General features: G+C 48.3%; 2 protein-coding genes across 2 annotated transcripts; one reads left to right on the forward strand and one right to left on the reverse strand.

Annotated features, from left to right (window-relative positions):
* The first annotated feature begins 276 nt into the window (after nucleotides 1-276).
* Nucleotides 277-6,108, forward strand: LOC103626341 (probable serine/threonine-protein kinase At1g54610). The gene is made up of 6 exons (XM_023300123.2): nucleotides 277-1,142; nucleotides 1,883-2,200; nucleotides 2,297-2,518; nucleotides 2,601-2,683; nucleotides 2,773-2,968; nucleotides 5,509-6,108. The coding sequence occupies exons 1-6, from the start codon at nucleotides 348-350 to the stop codon at nucleotides 5,908-5,910; spliced, it is 2,016 nt and encodes a 671-aa protein (XP_023155891.1). The 5' UTR covers nucleotides 277-347; the 3' UTR covers nucleotides 5,911-6,108.
* Nucleotides 6,109-6,290: 182 nt separating this feature from the next.
* On the reverse strand, nucleotides 6,291-7,080 carry LOC100276361 (uncharacterized). The gene has a single exon (NM_001159441.3). The coding sequence runs from the start codon at nucleotides 6,929-6,931 to the stop codon at nucleotides 6,653-6,655; it is 279 nt and encodes a 92-aa protein (NP_001152913.1). The 5' UTR covers nucleotides 6,932-7,080; the 3' UTR covers nucleotides 6,291-6,652.
* Between the last annotated feature and the right edge of the window lie 8,106 nt (nucleotides 7,081-15,186).

Below are 15,186 nucleotides of genomic sequence, written 5' to 3' on the forward strand. Positions count from 1 at the left end.
GCTGGCCGAGCACCGGCCTGGTCTTGCTTCATTGCACTGCGCCAGTTGCCAGGATACGAGTACGAGGCTACATGTTGCTAGACAGGTCAGCCGCACTGCACGGTGCACGACAACGTACGAAGGTCGCAGGCACGTAGTTGCACGTAACGTCGTACCCGTCTACGCGGTGCTGGTACAGGTACAGTACAGGCAGCGACGTCGACGTCCGCTCGCGCGCAGCCGCCGCGCGGCGCTCGCGAACCGAGCCGGCCGGCCGCCGGCAAAACTAATATTCAAGTGGACGGCGAGCGAGCGTTATAAGCTTGGCGCGACCTGGGGCCCCCCGGGGGCCCGTTCCCGCCTCGTTGATGCCTCCATCCGTGTCCTTCCTCCAGCTCCACCTCCTCTTGGGTCGGCGCCGGCGCCGGCGCGGGAACAGCAGCGGTGGCATGGGGTGCGCGCAGGGGAAGTCCTCGCGGGGCTCGCCCGCCCGCAGCGACGGCCGCGGCGTGGACCGCCTGAAGCGCGACAACGACTACCGCCCCGGCTCCAGCGTGTCCCGCCTCTCCGACCCGCTCCCGGCCACCGCCGAGAGCGTTCCGGCTCCGGCAGCTCCGCCGACCAAAGAGCACGCCCGGCGAGCCGCTGCCGTCGTCCCAGGAGGGAAGACACCGGACGACGGCAACGGCGACGCCGCGGCACAGCAGGCGACGACGGCCGCAACGCCGGCGACCCCGCCACTGCTCCCGCCACACCCGCCGCGGCGCGAGGACGAGCTGGTGGACGGGTGGCCGACGTGGCTCCTGGACAACGTCCCCCGCGAGGCGCTGCAGGGCATCGTGCCCAAGAGCGCCGACGCCTACGACAAGATCGAGAAGGTGGGGCAGGGCACGTACAGCAACGTGTACAAGGCGCGGGAGCGCGGGACGGGGCGGATCGTGGCGCTCAAGAAGGTGCGGTTCGACACGTCGGAGTCGGAGAGCGTGCGGTTCATGGCGAGGGAGATCCGGTTCCTGCAGCGTCTGGACCACCCCAACGTGATGAAGCTGGAGGGCATCGCCACCTCCCGGATGCACCGCAGCATCTACCTCGTCTTCGACTTCATGTACTCCGACCTCGGCAGGCTCGTCTTGCGCTCCCAACAGCGCCTCACCGAGCCGCAGGTATCGTCGTCCTTCCGTTCCTTCCATTCGCAGACCAAGCACCACCACCTACCTGGCCATGGCGGCCGTCCTCGTCAACAAAACTCACTTATCACTCACCTTGGATACGCCGCCTATTTCTTTCTGGTTGTTGTACTTCTGAGGTACCTGTGGCCATTCGCATTTTCCCCTTTTGGACCCATCCAGCAATCTGACCGGCCGGCTATGTTGGGCACCTTGTGTCAGTGAAGATCGAACACTCGGATATTCCATAGCCTTTCCTCAGTCACAAGTACTGTTTGACAGTGATTGTGTTTGGCATATTGCTACCACATGTCTTGGTCACATCTATGTTCTGTGGCACATGTGAACGGGTCAATTCAGAGGTACTCTAAGTCCTGCTCTGCTTCTCAAGCTACAAATACAATCGTAGCAAATTTTGTAGAGAACCTACAGCAAACTGATCTTGCTGTCAGTTCTGTTCTGCCAATGAATGCAGAGAACATGCTTCCTGAACAGAGAAAGTGAAACGCCCTAGACCTGGATTTCATGAAATTTACAATCACTTTTTAGTATTTAGTCCAGAGCTGAAAAAATGTGCAGACTGACCTGAAGTAGTCTAATCTGAGTTTTTTTTTTCAAATCTCAATATTAATTTTCTTTTTGGGAGGTTGGAAATTTCTACCACGTTTGAAACCTCTTCTCTCGAACAGCAACTTGCTGATTAGATGGCTGTTCAATGCTCGCTCGCTCGCTCGCAGATCAAGTGCTACATGCAGCAGCTGCTCGCGGGGCTGCAGCACTGCCACGAGCGCGGCATCCTGCACCGGGACATCAAGGGCTCCAACCTGCTGATCGACCGCCACGGCGTGCTCAAGATCGGCGACTTCGGCCTCGCCAACTACTACGGCGCTGGGCGCCGGCACCCGCTCACCAGCCGCGTCGTCACGCTCTGGTACCGCGCGCCTGAGCTGCTGCTGGGCTCCACCAGCTACGGCGTCGGCATCGACCTCTGGAGCGCGGGGTGCCTCCTCGCCGAGATGTTCTTCGGCAAGCCCCTCATGCCCGGCAGCGGCGAGGTGAGCTGAGCTCGTTCAGTTCTCGTCGTCGTCGTCTTGAGAAATCGTGATGGGACGACAAAGAGCTGCTGCCCCTCCTTTGTTTGGTGCTTTCAGGTGGATCAGCTGCTGAAGATCTTCAGGCTGTGCGGGTCGCCGCCGGACGACTACTGGCGGAAGATGAAGCTGTCCCCGTCGTTCAAGCCCCCCAAGCCGTACAAGGCAACGACGGGCGAGCGGTTCCGCGACCTGCCGCCATCGTCGCTCGGCCTGCTCGCCACTCTCCTCGCGCTCGACCCGGCCGCGCGCGGCACCGCCGGGCAGGCCCTGCAGAGCAGCGTGCGTCACCTGAGCAACAACCTGATCTCCATCCAGTTCTTCATGCTCTGCTCCCTGCTCACAAGTGCTGCCGCTGTTGCAGTTCTTCACCACGCCGCCGATGCCGTGCGACCTCTCGTCGCTCCCCGTCGTGTACAAGGAGGAGGAGGAGGTCGACTCGAGGAAGTGAGATCCGTGGGGGCGGAGAACCTGCCAGGCACGTTGCGGATCGCCTTCTCGTTGGACTGACGGGTGCTCTCTGCTCTTGCGTGCAGGCCGAGGACGAGGCAGCGCTCGCATAGGCGGAAGGACGGCAACGGCAAGCGGTCGGAGACCAACAGCGGGTCTCCTCCTGAGAAAGAGGCGCAGCCCATGCAGCCGTTGGACATTACCATTTCTCTGTCCGGTCCAGGTTTCCAGCGCTTGGGTCTCGGTGCATCTCCACTACGTGCCCCCCTGAATTTGTTCCAGGTAAATCCAATCCAGCATTTTATGCCCGTTTTTTTATATTACTATTATTAAGGTATGTTTAAAACCTCTGGAGTTAATAGTTATCTACTAAAATTAGTTAATTAGTTGCAGAGGTTCTAAACATCTCTAGCTAAGAGCCTAGCTAATTGTTAGCTACTCACGGCTAAGAATCAATTTATTAGTTAGCTTAACCCAGCTAATAATTTGTTAGCTGAACAAATTATTCTAAACATGGCCTAACTAGTAAGTGTGACCGCAGAAATAGCGCCGATAGCTAATTCTTTTATTGCAGACGTTAGTTCCTTTTTACGTTTAAAAATATATTTGTTTATTGAACTATAATTGTTCGTTCTTGATGCTCCTAAACACATTTAGGACACATTTAGTTGCAGGACACGTAAGGATAGTCAGGACAGCGATGTTTCTTGTTGTACCCTCTCGTCCCTCTAATTTTAAGGAACAACTAGAAACAACATTAGGATAATCTTGTTCCAACATCTAATCCTTAATCAAACAATTTTATCTAAGGATCATCATATTTCGTCTTGTACTATCATTGGAACCAAACGCACTTGCATGAACTCCACGTACCATTACTCAATGCTTCGCTTAGATCCTTTTTGTTCCACTTTAATTTAGTAGCCGTGTAATTTCTGCTATGGCGAGACGACAGTATCCTTCGGTTATCTAGTGAGCTTACTAAAATTATTGTCTAAATATCTAACAAAAAATATATCCTTTTGTTTCCTTAAAAAATTATAAATTTCGAACAATGATTTACCTTAAATATCTTGACAAAATTTCTCGACAATTTTTATGATTTGTTTAACACCGTTATAAATAAGCTATGATTTATTAATTCTGAAGTTTACTAAACCTTAATTTTTACATGAATATAAATGTCCAATCATCATATAGTTTTCAAGTAAATACAATATATGTAGTATGGTAACCCATGTGTGTCGTGTAAATTCTGATATTTAATAATTATATATAGAGTCCATATAGTTTCTTTCACACCCTTTAATTTCAAATTTGAATATAACTTGATCTTTTATCAGTATAAAAAGTATAGTTCCATCTGTATTGGTTTCAAAGCCTCACGGTACTATACACGTCGGGCATCATGTGTGTAGTAGGATAACCTATGTTGTATTTGATAATAGTAACTGATAGTCCTGTTTCATATATTTTTTTAAAAAAAATCCAAATTTAGGTATACCTATTTAGGGCATGTTTGGTTTCAATTAGTCCTAGGACTAAACTTTAGTCCTAGGACTAAACTTTAGTCCCTATATATTTAGTTTTAGGGACTAAATAGATTCTAAAGTCATTAAATATATTGTCCAAAGACTCAAATACCTTTAGAATATACTCATAATATTAGTTATCTATAAAAAAAGTAAGGGCAACATGATAATTATGAGCTTTTAGTCTCTTTTAACATCTATGTGAATGACTAAAGACTAAATCATTTTAGTCCATATTTTAGTCCTAGTGTTTGGCAAAAAAGGGACTAAAAACTAGAGACTAATTTTTAGTCCCTCTAACCAAACACCCCTTTAGTCTAGACTCTTTGGTTAGATCTAAACCGTTAAATAATCATTAAAATTCACGATGCATATTGTTTTCTTCTTTTATTGGTCTCGTAATTTCTAGAATTTGTATTTATCTAGCAAGATGGGTCACACGTGTGGTGCAGATAGCCAGTGTTTCCTCATGTATATTTAGATCTGTCTACCTTTCAAGTAATCATTTTTTTAGAAAAAAGCTCAAAGCCTGCGGCACCCATAAATTATCACTGACGGTTTCAGTTACCGCGCGCCAGTAAAAAAACCAGATGGACCCGGCTTGGGAACCGCCAGTAGAAACCTATTTCCACTGGCGGTTATCTTAACACAACCGCCAGTGAAAATAGGATATTTACACTGGCGGTTGGTGTAACAGAACCGCCAGTGAAATTTTAGAGCTGTTTGCTTAAGAAAACCGTCAGTGGAAATTATATTTTTACTGGCGGTTCTAGAATAACCGTCAGTGGAAATGGCGATTTCCACTGGCGACACTGAAAAACGCTAGTGCAAACAGCTCTAGAACCGCCACTGTAGAGCCTCTGTGTACTAGTGATATATTGGTCTTGTGTTCATGACCATGTGACCTATTTTATGAACTTTATGTATGGTGGATACATTTCTTGGCTTAAATTTATTGTCACTTATATCTTCTTTTCCTTACAAATTTAAATCTGGCCTTCACTATGCCTAGCTTTATATTAACTGACAAATCAGTTCTTAAATACTATATATTTATTTTTAGTCATTAGATCATCATAGAGTTCAACGATATACATTTTTGTCATCTCGTAATTTGTCGATGCTCTCGACAAACGTATTAGTTTCTTTTGATTCCATTGTATTAATATAATAATAGATTAATATATGAAACTAAACACTAAACTCCTTCACATTCAGGCCCAGACACGAATGGCAATCCCTGTTTCTGCTATTAGTTCCATTGCTAATGCTCGCTCACACGTGCCCCAGGACCAGGAGGATGATGAATTAACTGGCACGGCGAACTCAGTAACTGACACGACGCGAGAACATGACATAGGCCAAGGATCAGCTGCCGCTGTGATGACTGCCGCTAAAGCCTCTTCTGGCGTTCACGACTCATCATCATCAGAGAAAACCATCGTCAACGGCTCATCCAGCACAGTCGCGAAGCAGCTGCCGACGGCCCGCCACTCGGGCAGCGACGACGACGATCACGGGAACATCCACCTGGTTCCGGCTCCGGACGAGGAGGAGGCCGATGGCGAGCCGGCGTCCGGCAGCGGCGTGAACCGCGTCGGCCCGGAGAGCAAGTCGTCTGCTTTCGTGTCGGACTTCGAGGCGGCCGCCGCGGCGCTACGCGCGTCGGAGGAACTCCCTTCTTCCAATTAAGCAGTAGGTTCTTGTGGATCGGCTGTTCTTCTCCGGCTGAGCTTGAGCATTCCTCTGAATTTGTTCTTCTCCGGCTGTTCTTCCAATGAGCTTGAGACTGATGCCTCATATCATTGCACGCACCAATAATCATCTCTTCAGAAAAAAGATGAATCATTGTTTTATTTGTTTTATTATATATTCACCCAGTTCTTGATCGATCCGATCCATCTTTGCTGCCAACAGCCTGCATGCGTGGTTTGTGCTCAAGAGCACCCTTTTTTTCGCCTTTCCGACAGAAATAATCAAACCACCCGAATCCAGATCAGCAAGGTCGAAATTCCAACCACTGGAATGAAACCCTCCACTTCCGAAACACAAGACACAACACAGGCACAGCTGTGGGGAACTGAAAAGGCGAACCAGATCAAAGCAAAGGGCATGGTCCCTCTGGTGGCTGGTGATACAACAACTTGATGTGCAGATCCAAAAGCAAACCGAGAAAACACACTGACCGATCTGGAAAGCAGCCACGAACACATGCAGTGACTTGAGACCATACACACACAGTTCATACACGCACATGTACACAGTAGTAGTAGTATATATACGCAGCAGCTATTTAGCTTGGCACGCGTATAGCTTGCGCGTGCATATATAATTGCATATATATGAGCACCATGGTTCGTGCATACACATATATGTGTGCGGTCGTAGGAGTAGGATGCGTTGCATGCAGTAGGCTCACGCTCATCAGATCAGTTCAGAGGCCACCGTAGCGGACGTCGGAGAACTTGGACTTGAGCCACTTGACGCTGCTGCGGACGGTGGTCTTGATCCGGCCCTGCGTGGCGAACACGTTGTACGCCGCCACGCGGCGCCGCCGCTTCGCCTCCGGGTCGTCCCGGCCGCTCGGCCCGTTGAAGCTGTACGACTTGCCGGCCTGCCCGGGCCCGCCGCCGACGTCCTCGTAGTCGTACCCGCCTCCGCAGCCGTAGTACGCCGACGAGTGCTCGTGCGGCACCGACCTGCACTTCTCCATGGATCCTCCTCCTCTTCTTCTTCCTTGGATTCGCTCGCGCGTGTGTGTGTGTGGTGGAGATGACGAGTGATCGAGAGAGGTCAGGGGAGGCCGGGAGGGGTGGGTGATGGATGAATGAATGAATGAGTGAAGCAACTAATTGCAGTGGGGAAGGTGATAAAGGGGGGGTGGGGTTTTCTACTTGATTCGTTAGGCGGTTTTGCATCGACAACCCTGTGTTTTGTAGCTCTGTTAAAGCACGTCCACTTGATTTGGTTCTGCTTTACGACCGGAGAGGATGGATGGGCTCGTGTGTCGTGTCGGGTCGTGTCCCTTGATTAATCATAATAATCATGTAGGTTCTTTGCAGTTTCAGCCCAAGAATCTACGGCTTTTTCAACAATAAAGTTTTAAGGGCGCTAAATAAAGGTTGTTTAAGATTTGAAGCTATAATCTTATTGACCTTGGGCATCTAGAAATGCAGAAATAATTAGGTGTTCAATGAGATCCCGCCCACAGTGGAAGGTTGTCAAGATATGTTCAAATCTGAAATGCATCTTCTTAGTCATCGAGTTAAGCAAGTAATAGGAGATAAAATTAAAACCTAACTTCTTTATTCTGCTCTGTAACTCTAATTTTTTCTTATGTACTCATCCTTATGTATCTTCACCTTCCCTCTTATTTCCTTAAGCAATAAAATATTGTATGCCTCTCTACAGTAACTTTTACTTCAAAAAAAATAAAGGTTGTTTAAGATGCGCACTGCACAAGTTTATCATAGTCCATGTCTCCTCACAAATAATAAGGTTTTTAAAACATTGTGTGTTAGTCCTTTTGGAACAAAACAAAAAAAAACAGTTTCATGGTTTTAATTTAATTTGAATCTCAAGAATATGCGGCCTTTGCCATACGGGTCCAGGGTACGCGTCACGAACCACTAGGTTAGTGATCATTGTCCTTGTCCTCCATTTATGGTTTCCAATTAAAACTCGAGAAAGTTTGGTCAGTTCTTTTTATAGGTGTACATTTGGCCCGGGCCTGATGGGCCGGCCCGAAGCACGGTAAAAAAAGCACGGCCCAGGCACGGCACGGCACGAAATATTTTAGTGTCAGGCCGGCACGGCCCGATATATCGGGCCGGGTTTGGGCCGAGGTCACGGCCCATGGGCGGGCACGAGCACGACCCGTTTAAGGCAGGCACGAAATGGCCCATATAGAGGCACGAAAAGGCCTATATATTTATTAAAATCACATTTCATTCCACACTTTCATGTACTTGATAAAGAACACAAAGCTATAGATAATGTTAGTTAGATGTGTTTTTGTAGCTTTGAGTTAGAGTATGTGATATAATTTTATTTTTGTTATGAACATTAGATAATAAACTGAACTTACGAACTTTATTTAGAGCTGATTATACTCTTTTTCTTTCTAACAAAATGATTTGTAAACGAGGTAGTCATTGCATAGCTCTAGTAACTTAATATAATTATTAAGTTTGCTTTTGGTCAAATTTATTTGTCTTATTAAATTTGTTTTGAATTTCGGGCCCTCATGTGAATTTTGGGCCAAAAACTGCATTTCGGGCTAAAAATTGAATTTCGGGCCCTAACGTGAATTTCGGGCTTTTATAATTTCAGGCCGCCCGAAATGAGCCCGGCACGTTTAAGCAATTACGGGCCGGGTCGTGGGCCGAGGGCTAGGCCCATGGGCCGGCCCGGCACGGCCCGAAATTCAAACAGGCCGGGCCGGCCCGAAATTCAAACAATACGGGCCTTTTCGGGCTTGGGCCGGGCCGGACCGGGCGGCCCGAATGTACACCTATAGTTCTTTTCTATGCCATGGTTGATGCTTTACCGATTTTGTCCACTAGGCCATCAACTTGTGCTGCTGTAGTATCGGGAGTTGCGTGTGCATAAATTTACTATGCACAAGTAATCAAAATTAGTTATATACCCACTCGATCTGTATATTTTCTAACACAATGCCCATTTATGGACTCTTCTATCTACTCCCTCTCTCTAAAAAAAGAATGCAATTGTCATTTTTTAGAAGTCAAACACTTAAAAGTATGGTTATTTCAAACAATTTTCATAATCTTGTCGATTGCATTTATAAGCTCGTAATCTTTGCAGCCAAATATTTTGTAATCTTGTAATAAATATATTTGGCTGCTAGATAAACTCCAATATAAAAAAAGGTTTAAATCTTATCAAGCACTATACATGTGGTATAAGATGTCTATCTATTCAAGTTATTTGAAAATGCAAAAAAAATCAAAAATATATCAATTTAATTTTTTTAAGACTTTACATGTTTTAAATACAAACTTATCAATAATAAACATGTAGATCAGATCTGTCGCTCTCTAGGGTAGGCATTCGGTTTTTTTTAAAACATCAGTTCAGTTTTTCAGTTTTAAGAAACTTTCATTTTATAGACATTAGAAACCGGTCGGTTTATTAGAAAATGAAAAATCGAGAAGATTGGTTTCAATCTTTACATTAGTTTTTTTGGTAAAAATCGAACACCAAACTTGGTTACAAGACAACATTTACAATAAGTTTATATGATAGATTATATATAATTTAAAATATAAAAATTATATAGGTACAAAGACTTATAGATACATCATAAATCGCATACAAAATAAGTGAATAACAATTTCATTGCATCATATATTTAGTTCACATAATCGAATATTCCAATTTCATAATGATAAAGTTTGGTATTTCGGTTTTTTGGGCATTTCGGTTTTTAGGTATTACGGTTCGGTGTACGGTGAAAACCGATTACGATACCGAATATTGAACTTCTTAGATACAAAAAATGTAATCGAACCCAACGGTTCAGCTCAATTTTCAATTCATGGTAAAAAAAAGGGCCTACCCCTGCTCGCTCTAGCTTTGGTATTAATCGTGTGAACATTAAAGGTTGTTTGTTCAAAAAATTGATAAGCTTAGAACATATATTTAGGACGTTAAATGGATTCAAATAGAACAATTTTCAGCTATAACGTTGCAGATTGTATTGACACCAAATGGTTTTGATATAGATCGATGTCAACACCCAAGGTTGTTTGAAAGTTTTAAATTTCAAAACATATGGATTTAGAATAATTTGTCGGGACTCTAAGCATATAGTTTCGAATATAAATATTTCAACTACAGAGTCAGGCATCACATCTAGAACTACAATTTTGATATAAAGTTTATCATAGACGAAAAAAAAGATACGAACTATTTTTTCTTTTGTTGCAGCTATTTATAGTGACGGACACTTGTAGAGACAGGCGTTCAGAACATCCGCCTCTGTATTTTCATACTTTGCATGATAAAGACGCGGTTTTTTATCATGTAACTGAATACCTGCATCTTCATCATGCCATCTGTGCTCCCTCCCCCTCCCCTACGATTTTCCACCACAATCCGTACCGCACGTTACATGAGAAAAGCCAGTGTATTTTTATTTATTTTTTTTTAAAAAAAGAAAGGCTGAGCAGGATGCTAAGATAATCGGGAGAGGTGACCCGCTATAATACTCGACAAGCTCGGGTGTGTGTCCCGCAATTCTGCCGGCCATCCACTGATTCGATCAGGAAAGCGGGAAGCGGCCGGAAGCCGGGGCCTTGAGAAGAAGGTCGGCCGGGACCCGATGGGGGGAAGAAAATGATGATGATGGATGGGATGGGGGAGCTGTAGAAGAGGCTGTCAATGGCATGTAGCCCCATATAGAGAGGTGGAGTGGGGACGACACTCACCATACGACCCTACCCTACCTTGCCCGTTGGTGTGTGACCCACGTGTGCTGTTGGCATGGACGTGGGCGATGGCGCCATCGGTGGAGGTGGACGCCGCAGCAGCGCCATCCCGGGCGGGCGGGCGTTCGTGCTCTCCTTCATTTTCGCTCGGCCGGACTGATTGGCCGAACTAGGAAGAAGCTGCCTCTGCCTGCCCCCGAGGCCGAGCGGCGCCGGACCCCGGGACGCCGGATCGGATCGGTCACTTGAGCTGCTGCGAATGCGCGCCCGCGGCGGCCGTGGTCCTCGTCGCCCCCCATCTTTTCGCTGCTTGTAACTGACGATTCCTGGAGATCGGCGAAGTTTCTGGACTTGAGCTGGCGACTTCCGGTCCGGAGCAGGGCGTGCTCGTGGTCGTGGTCCCACCGGTCAGTGAGCACGCACCGTCCGTCAAAGCATGCGTGGCTTCGTCGTGGGATCCCCGAACAGGTCCCCTCGGTGCTAGATCTTTTGGTGTATAGAGCAAGTGATGGCGCTGGATCCATGGACGGATGGATGATGGATCGGTCTGTCCGTGTATGCGCCGGCCAGTGGTGGTGCTCGATCGACGCATCTCCCACTCTAACCCGTCGTGTTGTGTTTGCCTCGACCAAACCCATCAGTCCCCGTCGCCTAATACTTGGCCTTCTCGGTTGGTTGGTATCTCCGCCGTCGTTTTCCGATGCCGGACCAAGGAAAGCCACGTCCGCACCCCCGAGACGTGCCAGGCCGGGCGTACCCCGCGAGTGAGATGCCGGGCGTACCCCGGCTCTTGGGACTGCGATCCGGCCGCTGTTGCCTGCGTCGGTCGGCGTGGGGATGGGAGCTTCGCCGTTGCTGTTGCCGCTGGCGCTGGGCTTTCCACCTCACGACGACACGAACCACCACCACTGTGTCCTGCACTGCATCCGCATCGCAATGGACCAACGGTGATGCAACAACACATCCCCGGACGGTCTTATATTATACGAGTAGACGTGATTGGTGTGTTTTTCATTCTAAGCCGTGAAAGTGTTCATTTCTTCTGTCGACCGACAGAGGAACGTTCTGCACTGGAGTTTTCTCGCGGCGTTCAAGTAGTACGACTAGCGACACTAGCCGGTAACGCCTACACGTTCAGTCAGTCAGTCAGTTGGCTGGGTCTGCCTGCCGCTGCGTGCGTGCGTACGGAGTCTGGGGGCATGGATGGTCTATCCGTGCACGATCCATCCACCGGAAGATCCGATCTGGGGATAGCATATATAGCAGTGGATGCTGCGAAGCTCCGGGCTGTCGCCTGGAAAGCCGAGGCGCGGCAGGATCCATGTCCCCCGAGTCGCCGTCAGCGGCGGCATCGCGGGAGTCCACTGGCCTGCCACTGGATGGTGCTCCACGCTCCAGGGCAAGCAACTAGTACGCAAAGGCTCCAAGGCCAAGCTCGTCACGACAGCCACCCAATTCTGTCCCCCTCTCGCTCCTCCGGATCCCCACACCGCTTTCCGTCGTTGCAAGGACTCCTCCGATCCGCTATCTGTCGACCGACGCCAGATCTTTCGCGAAGACTAGTTTTGGAAGGGATCGGAGTTGCTAAAATCTAATTCTTATTTAATTTTAAATAAAAAGTAAATTTTAGTCCATTCACAATCCCTTTCGATTTTCTCACTCTTAAACTAGCTCGAAAGCAAGAAATTGTGCAGCAGAAACTTCACGCGAATTTTCGACATAAGCAGTGGCGGAACCAGATTCAGGCAAGCCCCGGGCCCAATTATGACTCAAGTGCGCAAAAATACATTATTAGAAAGTACTTTCTCCGTTATTTTTTATTCATCGCGTTCTAGTTTAAAAAATCAACTAGCTTGCGAAAAAAATTTGAGAACGAAATAGTATATGTCAACATGATGTAAACATACGCAAAGCGCAGCTACCCACCGCGAAGTAGTATCTTTAGGGTTTGTTTGGTTCAGCTTTTTTCTGACAATTTTTTTTTTAAGAATCTAGCTGTGAGAATAATCTGAGTATCATTACGATTACGTGTGGAAGAAAATAAAGTTGTTCATAGGACTCAGGATCTAGAAAGTGACGGATTTCTACTATTACAACGACTCAGCCGATTATTTGTTTATGTTAATTTTGGATGGTTTTTGCCTCAACAAATTTTATAGAAGTTGGCTGAAGAGCTGAGCGTTTGGCAGTCCGCAACAATTTTTATGGCCATAAGCTGTCAGAAGCAGAAACAAACATGCCCTTATTCTCTCTCCGCAATTGTGAATATAGACGTTCTAGCCCCTCTGCAGATCAAATACTACAATCAAAGGGGAAAAAAAATGCATTCTTCCCTTCTCCGCAGAACTGCTGGCTGCGCCTCCTGCAGATCAAAGAGTACAATCTCAGTTTCTTCCCTTCTCTGCAGAACTGCTGGTTGCGTCTTGCCTTGTTCTGTTCGCAGTCGCTGGGGTCTCCTGGGGAAGTGGCCAGTGAAAGGGGGAGGCGCCGCACCACGGCAGGGACGGTCGCCGGGGTTGCCGGCCAATGCCCTAAGGCCGGACGCCGGAGCCAGCGGCCCTGGGCCTAGGCGGCGAGCAGGAGGGACCGAGGGAGCTGGGAATGGGGGAGGCTGGAGGGGCAGAGCCGTGGAGGGAGCTTGGCGAGGAGGCGGCGCGCCGGACCACCGGAGGGAGCTGCGGCTGCTGGAGGTCGGAGCCGGACGGGAGGATCGACCGGGGGCATCGGGCGGCAGGCCGGCAGCCGATTTGGCGGAGTTGAGGGTGCCAGAAAAAAAAATAAGGAAAAAGTCCTACAGAAGATATGGGCCTAATCTAGTTATATGGGCCAGGCTGGGTCATGGACCGGGTGGCCTGGAGTCTGAATCTACCCTGGACGTAAGAGCACAGGTCATAATAATCTTAATCTTTAATTTAGCAAAAATTGAAAGAAAAAAAACAATCTGTTGCTATGAATCGATATTTCAAAGCAAACAACAGCGATAATTGGATTAGATGGATCTCACTTTCGCGGAGATGATTTCGGGTGTTTTTCTCGGTAAAACACCAAAGGAAAACAGAGAAAGAAATAATGACGAGTAAACTAGAAAAGTAATGAAGATTTCTTTTTACTTTTTTTCCTCTCTGCTATTGTAGCACTCGAAGTGCTTATATAGCCCTTCTCTGAGTACACGATCAATCTAAACAATAGGAGCTGTTTTAGCCTGAATAATAGGAGCTACTTTAGCCTAAACAATAGAAACTAACTTAAACTGAATAATAGGAGATATCTTAACATATTTCCATTCTCATGTTTTTGTGTCACGACCCAGCATGCATCTTGTTTTGTTAAGCTGTTGATCCCGTCCTCCTATACATACATGATTTGCTAATGATTTCTTCGTTTTTTCTTCTGTAGATGATTTCATGTGCCCTTCGCCAGTCCTGCATCAACAGATCACCAAAATTCAACTTCAGCACATGCCCCCTGTTTTTTTGAGCAAACGCAGTATGCCAAAAAACACTTTCAAATCATCGATTCTACACTGAATTGACTTATATAATATTTATACATACTTTATTTTTCCTTCTCTTTTTATTACATTTTTTTTTGAACGGCCCTTGTGACACTCGTCCATCAGCCATACTTCCAAGCAAACAACGAAGCTGGGCTGCTTACTGTCGGCGTTTCGAGACCGGGGGTCCCTGGGCCGACGAGTGAATGTCGTCGCGTGCCCAGCCCAGATGGGTCGAGCGCGAGGGCGAGCGCGAAGGGGGGAGAGCAAGGCGGCCGGAGACCGGTGTGAGAGAGGTGGGAATCCCGCGGCCTTCGTGTTCGTCCCGCGCCCAGGTCGGGTGCGCTTGCAGTAGGGGGTTACAAGCGTCCACGCGGGAGAGGGAGCGAGTGGCTCCAAGCGAGCGCCTGTCTCGTCCTCGTCCCCGCGCGGCCAACCCTCTCTAAGAGGGCCCTGGTCCTTCCTTTTATAGGCGTAAGGAGAGGATCCAGGTCTACAATGGGGGTGTAGCAGAGTGCTACATGTCTAGCGGAGGAGAGCTAGCGCCCTAAGTACATGCCGTTGTGGCAGCCGGAGAGATTTTGGTGCCCAGCTGGTGTGATGTCGTGGCCGTCGGAGGAGCGATGGAGCCTGGCGGAGGGACAGCTGTCGGAGCGGTTGAGTCCTTGCTGACGTCCTCTTGCTTCCGTAAGGGGGCTGAGAGCCGCCGTCGTCACAGAGTATGCGGGGCGCCATCATTGCCTATCTGGCGGAGCGAGCCAGATGGGACACCGGTCTTGTTCCATGCGGCCCGAGTCAGCTCGGGGTAGGATGATGATGGCGCCTCCTGTTGACGTGGCTGATCTGCGCCCTAGGTTGGGCGATGTGGAAGCTCCTCCGAAGCCGAGGTCGAGTCTGTCTTCCGTGGCCGAGGTCGAGTCCGAGCCCCTGGGTCGGGCGAGGCGGAGTTCGTCGTCTTCTAGGGCTGAGCCCAAGTCCGAGCCCTGGGTCGGGCGGAGCGGAGTTCGTCGTCTTCTGGGGCCG

This window comes from Zea mays, chromosome 5 (assembly GCF_902167145.1).
Source record: "Zea mays cultivar B73 chromosome 5, Zm-B73-REFERENCE-NAM-5.0, whole genome shotgun sequence".
Classification (NCBI taxonomy): Eukaryota; Viridiplantae; Streptophyta; class Magnoliopsida; order Poales; family Poaceae; genus Zea; species Zea mays.

Excerpts from the sequence above, each read along its gene's own strand:
- LOC100276361 (NM_001159441.3), bottom strand. The coding sequence starts at position 6,931 with ATGGAGAAGTGCAGGTCGGTGCCGCACGAGCACTCGTCGGCGTACTAC.
- LOC103626341 (XM_023300123.2), top strand. The coding sequence starts at position 348 with ATGCCTCCATCCGTGTCCTTCCTCCAGCTCCACCTCCTCTTGGGTCGG. Across the intron at positions 2,519-2,600 it reads GGCAGGCCCTGCAGAGCAGC|TTCTTCACCACGCCGCCGAT; the intron begins GTGCGTCACCTG and ends CCGCTGTTGCAG. Across the intron at positions 2,684-2,772 it reads GAGGAGGTCGACTCGAGGAA|GCCGAGGACGAGGCAGCGCT; the intron begins GTGAGATCCGTG and ends TCTTGCGTGCAG.